General features: G+C 39.4%; 2 protein-coding genes across 4 annotated transcripts; both read right to left on the reverse strand.

The window, feature by feature from the left end:
• Positions 1 to 842: 842 nt before the first annotated feature.
• Positions 843 to 7,692, reverse strand: ppp1r8a (protein phosphatase 1, regulatory subunit 8a). Of its 2 annotated transcripts, XM_007238675.4 has the most exons (7): positions 7,499 to 7,692; positions 6,941 to 7,001; positions 6,437 to 6,590; positions 6,048 to 6,262; positions 5,396 to 5,540; positions 4,934 to 4,998; positions 843 to 4,358 (listed from the first exon to the last, which is right to left on the reverse strand). In XM_007238675.4, the coding sequence occupies exons 1-7, from the start codon at positions 7,540 to 7,542 to the stop codon at positions 3,999 to 4,001; spliced, it is 1,044 nt and encodes a 347-aa protein (XP_007238737.2). In that variant the 5' UTR covers positions 7,543 to 7,692; the 3' UTR covers positions 843 to 3,998. The 2 variants fall into 2 exon arrangements, with proteins under 2 accessions (XP_007238737.2, XP_022521429.1); XM_022665708.2 differs by lacking the exons at positions 6,048 to 6,262; positions 6,941 to 7,001; positions 7,499 to 7,692 and having other exon boundaries at positions 6,437 to 6,525.
• Positions 7,693 to 7,819: 127 nt separating this feature from the next.
• LOC103021798 (replication protein A 32 kDa subunit) lies at positions 7,820 to 12,269 on the reverse strand. Of its 2 annotated transcripts, XM_007238674.4 has the most exons (9): positions 12,170 to 12,266; positions 10,924 to 10,985; positions 10,719 to 10,820; positions 10,250 to 10,363; positions 10,059 to 10,133; positions 9,408 to 9,527; positions 8,856 to 8,939; positions 8,597 to 8,691; positions 7,820 to 8,354 (listed from the first exon to the last, which is right to left on the reverse strand). In XM_007238674.4, the coding sequence occupies exons 1-9, from the start codon at positions 12,180 to 12,182 to the stop codon at positions 8,276 to 8,278; spliced, it is 744 nt and encodes a 247-aa protein (XP_007238736.3). In that variant the 5' UTR covers positions 12,183 to 12,266; the 3' UTR covers positions 7,820 to 8,275. The 2 variants fall into 2 exon arrangements, with proteins under 2 accessions (XP_007238736.3, XP_049331980.1); XM_049476023.1 differs by lacking the exon at positions 8,856 to 8,939 and having other exon boundaries at positions 12,170 to 12,269.
• Between the last annotated feature and the right edge of the window lie 1,688 nt (positions 12,270 to 13,957).

Below are 13,957 nucleotides of genomic sequence, written 5' to 3' on the forward strand. Positions count from 1 at the left end.
ACACACCTCACATTCACACACACACACACACACACACACACCTCACACACACACACACACTTACACACACTTACACACCTCACACACACTCACCTCACACACCTCACACACACACACACACCTCACACACACACACACACTTACACACACTTACACACCTCACACACACTCACCTCACACACCTCACACACCTCACATTCACATACACACTTACACACACTTACACACCTCACACACACTCACCTCACACACCTCACACACCTCACATTCACATACACACACACACCTCACACACACACACACACTTACACACACTTACACACCTCACACACACTCACCTCACACACCTCACATTCACACACACACACACACACACACACACACCTCACACTCACACACACCTAACACACACCTCACACACACACCTCACACACACACCTCACACACACACCTCACACACACACACTTACACACACTTACACACACTTACACACCTCACACACACACACTTACACACACTTACACACACTTACACACACTTACACACACCTCACACACCTCACACACCTCACACACACACACCTAACACACTCCTCACACACACCTCACACACACCTCACACACACCTCACACACATACACCTCACATACACCTCACACACACACACCGACACACTCACACACTCAGTGAGCCAGACTCAAATAAGACATATCACATTTTAACACTGATAACCCTGTAATACCTGAACATATCTCATGAAAAATGATCTAAAGCATTTCAGACTCTGATAGACAGATAGAGATGCTGCAGGAAAAACCTCATATCTCCACTCAGCACAGAAATCAGTCAGAATCCTGTTTATTAAACAAACATCAAACAAACATGTAGAAATTATTCCACTTACTTTCTCCATCCTGTTCTACACACACACACTCACTCTTACACACACTCTCTCTCTCTCTCTCTCACACACACACTCTCAAACACACACACTCTCGCACACACACTCACTCTTACACACACTCTCTCTCTCTCTCTCTCTCTCTCACACACACTCTCAAACACACACACTCTCGCACACACACTCTCGCACACACACTCTCGCACTCTCTCTCTCTCACACACACTCTCGCACACACACTCTCGCACACACACTCTCGCACACACACTCACTCTTACACACACTCTCTCTCTCTCTCTCTCTCTCTCACACACACTCTCAAACACACACACTCTCGCACACACACTCTCGCACACACACTCTCGCGCACACACTCTCGCACACACACTCTCGCACACACACTCTCGCACACACACTCTCTCTCTCTCTCTCTCTCTCTCTCTCTCTCTCTCACACACACACTCTCAAACACACACACTCTCGCACACACACTCTCGCACACACACTCTCGCACTCTCTCTCTCTCACACACTCTCGCACACACACTCTCGCACACACACTCTCGCACACACACTCTCGCACACACACTCTCGCACACACACTCTCGCACACACACTCTCTCTCTCTCTCTCTCTCACACTCTCTCGCACACACACTCACTCTTACACACACTCTCTCTCTCTCTCTCTCTCTCTCTCACACACACTCTCAAACACACACACTCTCGCACACACACTCTCGCACACACACTCTCGCACTCTCTCTCTCTCACACACTCTCGCACACACACTCTCGCACACACACTCTCGCACACACACTCTCGCACACACACTCTCGCACACACACTCTCGCACACACACACTCGCACACACACTCGCACACACACTCTCGCACACACACTCTCGCACACACACTCTCGCACACACACTCTCGCACACACACTCTCGCACACACACTCTCGCACACACACTCTCGCACACACACTCTCGCACACACACTCACTCTTACACACACTCTCTCTCTCTCTCTCTCTCTCTCTCTCACACACACACTCTCAAACACACACACTCTCGCACACACACTCTCGCACACACACTCTCGCACTCTCTCTCTCTCACACACTCTCGCACACACACTCTCGCACACACACTCTCGCACACACACTCTCGCACACACACTCTCGCACACACACTCTCTCTCTCTCTCTCTCTCACACACTCTCGCACACACACTCTCGCACACACACTCTCGCACACACACTCTCGCACACACACTCTCGCACACACACTCTCGCACACACACTCTCGCACACACACTCTCGCACACACACTCTCGCACACACACTCTCGCACACACACTCTCGCACTCTCTCTCTCTCTCTCTCTCACACACACTCTCGCACACACACTCTCGCACACACACTCTCGCACTCTCTCTCTCTCTCACACACTCTCGCACACACACTCTCGCACACACACTCTCGCACACACACTCTCTCTCTCTCTCTCTCTCACACACTCTCGCACACACACTCTCGCACACACACTCTCGCACACACACTCTCGCACACACACTCTCGCACACACACTCTCGCACTCTCTCTCACACCAGGCAGTAAACTCCACTCCAAAACATATTATATTTATATTCCAATATAAAAATATAAAACACACAAACTTACATCACATTTTCACTTCTCCTCTTCATCACGTTCCAGTAACACATCCCTCCTGCAGAGATATATGTATATATTTCTGTCTCTCTCTGAATACTTTAGATTTGATTAGAACTCAATTAGAATTAAGTTTTTTTCATACCTGCTTTGTGTTTCTACAAACATGAGAACACACCCGGGATGCACAATCATATCAAAATCAAATCTATAGGAAAAGATGAGCGTTTGATTAAGATAGTTGGATTTGAACAGTATTAATCCTGTATTTAAAACAGAACATTTAATTATGTCACGGTTCTGCGTTTATGAACGGAGATCTGGAGAATCGCAGGGACAGATCAAAAAACAAACATATAATAACCAAATAAATAAATAAATAAATAAATAAATACAATGTCCTTGGGCAAGACTCTTAACACTTCATTAACCCAAACCTGTAACAGAAATAACCCTGTAAAATGATCTGGATAAAAGCGTCAGATAAACATCATCAGTGTCTGAAATAACAGACGTATAAATGAAAATAAGGCGTAGAATTCCTCTCAGTGCATCCCCACAACATGTTCTCTCAATACAACCGTTAGAGATCTCCTCATAGTAAGTCCTACTGCTATTGGTTAATCTGCTATTCTGAAGCTGCAGTTATTAAATATGACAATTTAAGCACCCGCCTCATTCGACCCGCCAACATCCAAACAGAGGAAATCATTAACAGTAAACATGTGGACATACAGCTCTGAAATAAGAGAGCACTTCAGTTTCTGAATCAGTTTCTCTGATTTTGCTATTTATAGGTTTATGTTTGAGTAAAATGAACATTGTTGTTTTATTCTATAAACTACAGACAACATTTCTCCCAAATTCCAAATAAAATATTCTCATTTAGAGCATTTATTTACAGAAAATGAGAAATGACTGAAATCAATATTTGGTGGAATAATCCTGTTTTTTTTCTTGGCATCATGTTCTCCTCCACCAGTCTTACACACTGCTTTTGGATAACTTTATGCTGCTTTACTCCTGGTGCAAAAATTCAAGCAGTTCAGTTTGGTGGTTTGATGGTTTGTGATCATCCATCTTCCTCTTGATTATATTCCAGAGGTTTTTAATTTGATAAAATTAAAGAAACTTATCATTTTAAGTGCTCTCTCTTTTTTTTTTTTTAGAGCTGTATGCACTAATATAATTCCACAGTAACAGATCTCCCTGATCAGTTTCTGATGATCACAGTTCCTCTGGAGTTAAAGCTTCGTCTGCTGAGTTAAGCTCACGTTAAGCTCAAGTCTTCAGTATTTTTTTAAAAGTTGCTGCAACTTTTTAAAAGCTTAATATTTCTATACATATAGAGACTGAAATTATACACATCATCTCCACCTCGTCCTCAGATTGGCTCCGCACCGTAACGTCCAGCCAATCCTGAAGCTAGATTAGCAGAGAGGGCGTGGGCTTCTTGCCAGGCCACGCCTCCTTGGCATATTTTTTCTTGCGTGGTTCGTTGAGCGGTTCTGCGGTGTAGGGTCCGGGCGCGGGGGTGGGGTTCAGCATGGTGGGGGGCGGCACCGTGGTCGGGGATAGGTCAACCTCTGGAGCCGGGTTGGGGAAGGGGAGGGGCAGGCCGCCCAGGAGGGCGGAGCCCCCCTGACCCCCCGCCCCCGGGGTTCCTGTGTCGTGGCTGGTGGGGGGCAGGTCCCCGTAAAGCCCCGAGCTCAGGGGGAAGTTCTGCATCCGCCTCATCGCCCCGTCATCCAATCCCAGCGCAGCGTGACCCTCCAGCTTCTTCTTCTGTGGTGTGACGAGAGGAATTATGATTATTAGAGAGAGTTTAATGTGCTGAGATGTGTTTATCTGTCGAGGTAGAGATGAAAATTAAAGTATTATAATTATTGATATCAACAAATTCAATAAAATCACAAAAGGGTAATCACCTGTACCTGTGATGATTTAGGTTCAATTTTATAGCAGGTTCAGACTACAGATTTTAACTCAGTTAATCGCCAACAAAAACTCTGCTCGGAGGCGTATCGGGATCTTTCGGCTCTGTCACAGTCGAGCAGTGTTGTACTATAAAATAAGATATTGTTTTATATCTTATTATATATTACGTATCTATAAGCACTAATTCTGATCCGATACAGAAAGTATTGAGAAATTGTTTAAGTGCTATATTCACTCCACAGCACTACAGAGTGCACCTCAAAGCAACAATATAAAAGTTTAAAGAACCTCTATATAATGTAAATATTTAGATTAACTACAGTTTTTTCTACAGCTGCACACAAATAAAAACATACGGGTTCAAAATAAGCAAATCACAGAGCAGCGTCTGATTATCCGCAGCAGATCAGATCAGTCTGTACCTTTAGAGGAACGACGGCCGTCTGAACCATGTTTCTGAAGCGTCCCACAGACGGGTCGATATCCTCTAAAAACACAGAGATTAAACCAATCAGCTACAAAACAGAACTGTAACAGGAGGAATGAGGAAAATAAAGCAGCATTAGGTATAAATATACCAGAGATTACAATATAACATTACATACAACTGTAATTAAGAATATAACAAGTTTAAATCCAGTGTATTTCTATTGATCTTAGGACTGAAAGACTGTCAACCAATGAAAACTGAGCTGAAGGACAGGGTGCCTATAGGGTGGATATAAACTGTGCTATTTTAAACATGAGCAGTGTATATATTTAAGTATATATGTGTATTCAGCTGCAGCTTTTGTTGCAGAATATATAATTAATGCAGAAATCTAGAATATTCTAAAGGGGTTTATAAACGTGTATAGATGCACGGTGTGCGTTTGTGTTTTTACCTGGGTTAATAATCTCCTCGTCTTCACTGAACGACACTCTGGAGCTTCTTCTTTTCCTCTTTGGTCTCTGGATGTCCAGGTTTCCCTCCTCGATGGTGAGGGTGGAGATGCGCTTGTTATGGGCCGTGTTGAACTCAGTCAGGTTCTGGATCAGAAGAACATCAGTTAACATGATTTATCCCAGGAGATAAAACAAAAACAAACTGATGCTTTAATTTCTTTTTAAAATACAGTTATTCCATTTTTAAAAAGATCGATATCCTGATTTTTTACTTGCAGTGTAATTTCTATCTGCAGTGTTGTGATGCTTTATGTTCAGAATGCAGTTAAACCACCTTTTCCATCCTTTATTTCTTCTTATTAAAATGCTGTTTCTGTTACAAAGTTTTTAAGCAACTAAAAGCTATTTTCTTATTGGTCGCCTTAATTATCCACGTTTATTTTTACCCTCAGTTGGATTAGTTGTTTCAGCAGCAACAACAATGTTCATTTTACTCAAATATAAACCTATAAATAGCAAAATCAGAGAAACTGATTCAGAAACTGAAGTGCTCTCTTAATTTTCTCAGAGCTTTATAACATGCTTATGAAACGTGCATCAAAATTCACAGTCATTAATTCCGTCACTCCTGACACAGTGAAATAAACGCACGTCTAACTCCGTTTCCTCCTCCGGAAGCCCCAGCAATCCCTTCAGCTCCTCATCCTCCACTCCTCCGTCTCCCGCAGCGGCGCTGGGCTGAGTCTGGGGCTTCTCTCTCAGGGTGTAGACCCGCGTCGACGCCCCGAACGACATGGTGGAGTCGATGGGGACCTGCTGAGGTTTATGGGGCTCCAGGCGGATTCTACCCAAAAACGTCCCGTGAGCTGAGCGGAGGAAACATTTCATCACCGCTCAGATTCAGTACAGCTCCAGAGACACAACAGGACTCAGATTTAACACAGAACACATTTCTGTGGGTGTCTGATGAACTGAAGAACACTAAAGCTTAGTTAATTAATATTAAAACTCAGGGCTTCTGAACACTCTCTGATACTCACTGCTGTTGAGGTCGATCAGAAACACTCTCTTAAGGTGGCGATGGTAGACGAGAGCTGCGTGAACACGAGAGCAGGACTGGTGATCTATGGTGAAATCACAGTGGTCTGGGTTCCTCCCAAACAGGTAGAACTTCTTCTCATCTATAATCAGCTTCTACAAAAGATAAAAACAAAAGCAAGAGATGATTCTCTCAAATACACATGAACATAACATATACTGCTCTTCATTCACACTTATTCATGATGCTTTAGCAAAATGCTTAATGGTGACAACATCACGAGTGCATAGTGATCCTAGGTACACTATACTATAAGATATTTTACACTGACGGAGCACTGAGTCATTCCCAGTCTCTTCCACTGTGTTATAATATCACTGACAGTTGGCTGTGGAATATTTAGTATGCAGCATAAAGATGCTGAATGGACTAATTTAAAGGGCTGTGTAAATATTAATGTAAATATAATGTTCTGTGTTCTTTTCACGCTGCATTACTCTCTTACCTCTATTAGCTTATCTCCTTTAACCACGTCCAAATGAAGCCCAGGGGGAGGCTTTCCTGCCCTGGAATCAAAAACGCAATACTTATTAAAGACAGTGAAGGACTTTTTACTAAAGGAGAGGAGCACTGATCACCCCGACAAACACACACCCTATATAACCCCGTATAACCCCATGTAACCTCATATAACCCTACATAACCCCATATAACCCTATATAACCCAACATAACCCCATATAACCCCGTATAACCCCGTATAACCCTATATGACCCTTTTTAACCCATAAAACCCTACATAACCCCATATAACCCTCTATAACCCAACATAACCCCATATAACCCCGTATAACCCTATATGACCCTTTTTAACCCATAAAACCCTATATAACCCCATATATAACACTACTGATTTATCAGCTGCACACCAAAATACAGTCATCCACACACACTATATACAGACTATATACACATTATATAGATCCACACACTATACACACACTCTCCCACGCTGCACACATGCACGCGCGCGCACGCACACACACCGCTGTGTGTATATTTACCAGGTCGGACAGTCAAACTGGGCTGTGTTTGGGTTCGCCGCCATCTTGGCTCAGGCTGAGGGGAGGGGAGGGGAGAGGTGGGCGGAGTCTGTTGGCAGGTTGCATTCTGGGAGATGTAGTTCTGATGGCAATTGTAGTTTATGCCGATGAAAATTATATTAACATGTTTTCTGTAATTTGATTTCCTGCACACTATCTGAGCATTATATTAAAATCTTTATTAGATATGCTCTGTCAAACATATTTAAAAAATGTTCGCTGGATTATTTAAAAAAAACAAAGTTTTTTGGACTATTTTAGTTGTGATAATTAAGCAGCATGGTATATTAAGATCTTTATTAATCAACACAGTGCAGATTTTCAACAGAACAGAATTAAATTAAGCCTGAAAGCAGAAACATTTCCACACAAAAATAATAAACACTCAGTGGTGCAAATCTGGTACAATTTTACTTTTTTCTATGTACAATTATTTTCTTCCCACTTTTAATTATCAACCATAATATTTCAATAGTAAATAAACACATTTCACTGTCTCCATATTCCAGGATCATGTACACTACATTAGTATTATTAATCTACTGACTGCATCATTTATAAGACAGGCCTGTTTACACACACTGTAGAAAATAAGGGCAGAAATTATTTTACAAAGTTTTTTTAACAAAAATACAAAACTATAAATCAAAAAACACAAATTTATATTAATGTAAACAATGTATAATAACAAACTAAACTATAATACAGGTTCAACATTCAGAAAGACCCAGATATTATTCAGTAAGTAGCCTTAAAGTGATTTTCGTCAACTGTAGAGAAAATGTGGCCTTCGTTTATAAGAAACTGCAGGGAATTCCTGCAAAACAAGGATTTATTATTCATTAAAAGACTAATAATATTTCAGACACTCTAATAGAAGCTTTACATTTCTTTTATTCACCTTTTACAAAGTCAGTGAGAGAGACTAACAGCAGTACATTATTTTCAGTCAGATATCTCATTAATATAAATGATAACTAAAATGATCACAGCTTTTAATGAGGTTTATTTTAATCTGGAGCGCTGATTAAACTGATTAAACTGATTAAAACTCTATACCTGATGTCGTAGAGGGACATGTACTTCAGCGCGGTTCTCAGGTTCTGGACGCTGATGCCCTCGGCCAAAGAGCAGCTCTTAATCAGATTAAAGACCTGCAGGAAAATAAACATTAACAAAATATCGGATATAAACAGAAACGATTTAGACGTTTTCAGTTCACACTCAGTAGTTTGCAGACAGACTGTGATAAACTGTATTTAGACATACAAAAATTATATGGTTTTGAATTTCAACCAAGTTCTCTTAGTTTACTGACCTGGTTCTGATTGGCGGTAAACCCGTATGCAGTTAAGTCGTTTGCATTAGACAGGTTTTCTTTAGTCATGTACTTATTCTTTACCTGGAACAACAAGTAGCACAGATAGCATAGCATAGATACCCAACCCAAAGAACACCATACCAACTGTTAAACCTGGTGGTGGTAGCGTCATGTTTTGGGGTGTTTTGCTGCCAGAGAAACTAGTACTTTTACACAAAGTTGACAGCGTAATAAGAGAAAACAACTTCAGAATTCTTTAGGCTTTATAATCCACTGTGTGTACAGACAGAAGTGGAGAGCGCATACAGTGTTTATATATATTTTAATAATAATAATAATAATAATAATAATAATAATAATAATAGTTTTTTATCGTGTGGTTAAAGAACAAGGTGAAAATAAGGAGCAGAATAATAAAATATACCCAGAAACACAACTACAGTCTGTAACTATAGAACTACAGTTATAGCTTAAACAATAGCACAATAACGTGGCTGTAATATTCAGATTGGACGGATTTTTTTTTTTGATCGTGGGACTCAGACTCACCGCACTGCAGGAGCTGCTGATGTTCAGTAGATGGGCCTGAACCACCTCCAGCATGTGTGAGGTGATCTCATTCAGGTCCTCCAGCCGGCGGATACTGAAAGCCACCAGTGATCTCTGATGCTAAAACATGAGAAAAATGAAAAGTGAAAAAAGTTCTAAAGCTGAATTAGAGCTTAAATTCTGTGCCCGAACCCGACCTGAGGCCTGAACTATGACATATACATCTGTTCTTAATAAATATTTGTATTAAATAATTTGTCTATATATATATTCTGTGTTATAATGTAAATTAACACAATTCTGAACAGATTTCGCTCAAAAATGAATTTAAAAAGCTCGGTTTTAGCGCTCTACTTACTGAAAAAAAATGTAGGGTTTAAATCAGGCTCAGGCTCATAACGGGTCGGCTCGGAACGGGCTCGGGCAGAACATGTACGGGTTCGGGCTGGATCAGGTCGGATTTTTTTAGACTGATCTAAAGTCTAAGCTGATTGGAGAGACTGCATTCTCTGGTCAGTTCTGTTCTGCTGCTCATGATTTTGGACACGTATGAAAGAAATTATCACATGTTTAAGGACTCACTAAAGTACTATTTTGACTGGTGATCATCAAAAAGACACACAGTCTATATGGTATATATATAATAATCACCTGAAAGGAGCGAAGGCTGCCCACTACTTTGATATATGAGCCGGGAGGAATAACGTAACTGTTCATACTGGCGTCCTAGAACAAGAAACAACAGGTCAAATACATGTATAGTATAGTATATACTGTAATATATACTATATACTATTAAATATAAAAATAAAACCTAATTAAATAGTTTATTATTACTGTACCTCAAGATCCACCCACTGCTTCACATCTAGAGGAGCTCCAGTCATGTCATCCAGCGTGTAAACCACATACGCCACATAGGGTTTATATTTTCTGATGATCCCCACCACAGACACCTACATACACACAAATACATTTACCACAGATACCTACATACAAACATATATGTTTGTATGTAGGTATCTGTGGTAAATACATTTATTTAGTACCAGTACTGATATCCAATAAGATAAAATGCATTAAAGGTGATTTTTTTTAATGAATTTTATATTTTAATAATCTGTAAATTATTACTTTTACATTGTAATGATGATAAAGTTTAATCTAATCTAAAAGCTTCACATTCACACAGAACAGAACTGATTATGGTCTTAGTGCTGAAAATTCTACAGCAAAACCCACAACAAAAAGCATCATGAAGTCAGGTGACCCAAAACTTCTGTATAAGATTTAATAGAGTATTAATTTTACCTGGTTGATCTCGAGTCCGTTTATAAAGAAGGAATCTTTCTGCTCTGAGGCGGATCTGAGCTGAGACACCGTACACGGCATCATGCACAATATCCGAGATCTCTACAGATTAAAAACATTTAATAAATAAATACCTGTTTATAACCATCAGTAAACCAACTTCACCACTTTTCTCCATCATTCACCATAACAACTGATTATTTACCTTTGATTTTCCTTCATAGGGTGAAAATGAAGATTCACCAGGAGAGGATCTGCATCTGTATCCTGTTAGAAGAGATTAGAAAGATTAGAATTATCACAGTTTTTCACAACAGTGCTGCACAAAAACCTGCTCAATCAATCAAACTGTTTAACCTGTATGACCAACAGGGGAAAACAAATCAATAATAAGACATCCTATTGGTTTTAATCATATTGTATCATTGTATTGATATATTTATACTGAAACACAGGACCATGGTCCTGTGGTAATGCCAGGCCCCCATTTAGATTTACTAAAGTCACTGCGTCATTACTCCACATGGTGGCGCTATAATCTAATAAATAGGGTTAATAAACCTGCGGTGAACTCCTTTATGTGCTTAGTTTTATTTTTTCATCAGTAGTTGCGTTCTTATTTTCTATTACTTTGATTTTCTGTTTCTTATTTGTTGTATATCTTACATTATTATTGATGTATTATATTATGTATATTATATTATGTAAAAATTATAGTCTTATTAAACAGCCGGGTCTTTTCATTACTTTATTCTTTTAAATAAAGGTTAAATAATTGGTTAATTGACTGATTGATCTGGTTAATCAACTTGTTTTTACCTGGTTTACCAACTTTTCCCCCACCTTAACCTTCAAAAACCAGCTAAAACCAGCACAGACCAAAACAGTCAGATACCTGCAAAAAATAACTACTGATCTGATTTTTTAACACTGAACTGAGAGGAAATAAAGAGTTTCAGCTGCAGTGTGAGATCAGTAAACACAGGATGAGAAGGACAGACGGATCTACAGGGAGGTCAGACTGTTTAAAAAACACAATAAGAAGATAAACTGAATTAACGTCAACAAAAAACAAGAAATCATAAAAAAATATATAGGGCAGCGCATGCGCAGTGCAGCACAACTCGATAAAACACCTACAACAGCGTGGCTTACTAATATATTTATATTTATTTACTAAATATACCTAAATATTCAGTATAAAACACTACAATTCCGTTTTATTGATTTAATGAGTGAAAAAGGAAAACACTGAGAAAACGTGAAGCTCTGAATCTCCATTAATGATGTAATTGATCTAATTAACCCGCTGTTTACCAAATACCAGAACATCACATTTATAAAGCTAATTCCTTCATTTAGACTTTAAATTAAACCTAAATAATCCTGCAGTTATGATGAAAATCTCTGGATAAATAACTGATAGATACTCAGAGTTTAACAGAATTTACCGTGACTCCCCATGATCCGAACCAGCGACCAGCCTGAACACAGCTCAACACAGTCTGGAGAGATAATGAGAACACCTGCACAGGTAATCAGACCCTGATCTCCACCTGAAACATCTTCACCGACAGGGGTCGCGCTTTACTGTACTTTACTCACAGACCTGTACAATTACTTTACCTGCATTTACAGCCTACAGTTTATACTTACACTTACTGTATCTATAAATAAACTCATTACTATTTAAACAAGGTCTTATATATATATATATATATATATATATATATATATATATATATATATATATATATATATATATATATATATATATATATATATATGAACATTAAACATTGCTGTTTTATTCTATTAACTATATACATTCAAATTCAAATAAAAATATTGTCATTTAATGCAAAGAAAACATATTCATAAAGTTTTAAGAGTTCAGAAATCAATATTTGGTGGAATAATCCTGTTTTTAATCACAGTTTTTAATTTCATGCATCTTGGCATCATGTTCTCCTCCACCAGTCTTACACACTGCTTTTGGATAACTTTATGCTGCTTTACTCCTGGTGTAAAAATTCAAGCAGTTCAGTTTGGTGGTTTGATGGTTTGTGATCATCCATCTTCCTCTTGATTATATTCCAGAGGTTTTTAATTTGCTAAAATTAAAGAAAAAAATATATTCTGTCAGAGGAGAACGCTGGCCTCTTTGACAGACAACTGATGCTGCATCTTAGTGCCAAATATGTCCAGATAACTCCAACTGCTCAGAGCTCTTACAGCAAGTATAGTTTTAATGTTTTGGCCAATATGATAGAATATTTAAGTTTTTTAATTTAAAGTACAGTTAAAACACTTTATTATGAAGTGACCAACATCAGAAAGCAAACTGTTTATAGACGACAACTCAAGAAAAACCAGGACTCAGTGTGAGGTGTGACTCAAATCCATGTTTTATATATAAAGCCAAATCCCACCAATAAATTACACATTCATTTACAGCGTCTCTCCTCGTAAATCTCCATTAATCTCAGCAAAATACTGTACAACAAAAGAAAAGTGTTAGTAAAAAAAACAACAGAGAAAGAAACATCACTTAGTTTACACCAGTTTATTGATACGCATGTTCAGAATCAGGAGAGGAGTGTTAGGAGCGATTCTGTGATCAGGGCACAGTGAAGAGAGAGGTCTTACACCGACCTTTAACCTTCAACCTTTAACCTTTATCTCACCTTCTACCTATTGCTCAGCTTTTACCTGGGGAGTGATGAGAGGGACCAGGCTTTCCTTTAAGATCAGGGAGCTGCGCTTAAAGTTCTGGAGGACCAAAGTTCTGCACAGATCTGCACAGTTCCTCTGCTTTAACACATTTAATTTAAAGAAGGAGTTAATTATCATGTCTTTAACGAGTGGAGTTGGGTTTGGTGGAGCAGGTAAACCAGCAGAATCCGCTTCAGGCCCTTTATTGTTCTGAAGAACACTGATGCACACAGATGAACAAACACATGATTGGAGGAGAACTTCCTGTCAGCAGCCTCTTACACAGCGGCGTTTATCAGATTTCCTGACCGGTATTACAGTGCTTCAGTCATAATGCAGAGGAACTCAAGCCGAACACAAGATTAAAAAACAAAAGACAGCTTTAAATCGACCCTTTCCCTCTTTAACAGAAGCTCTTCTTCAGCCCAACCCCGGCAGAGACCCGAGCCTGTAGGTACTGTGGAGGTAGCTGGTCTTTGAGATAGATTTTATTATTTTCACTTTCAAAAAGAGCTGTGCTCCTG

Source organism: Astyanax mexicanus, chromosome 3, assembly GCF_023375975.1.
Source record: "Astyanax mexicanus isolate ESR-SI-001 chromosome 3, AstMex3_surface, whole genome shotgun sequence".
In the NCBI taxonomy this organism is placed as follows: domain Eukaryota; kingdom Metazoa; phylum Chordata; class Actinopteri; order Characiformes; family Acestrorhamphidae; genus Astyanax; species Astyanax mexicanus.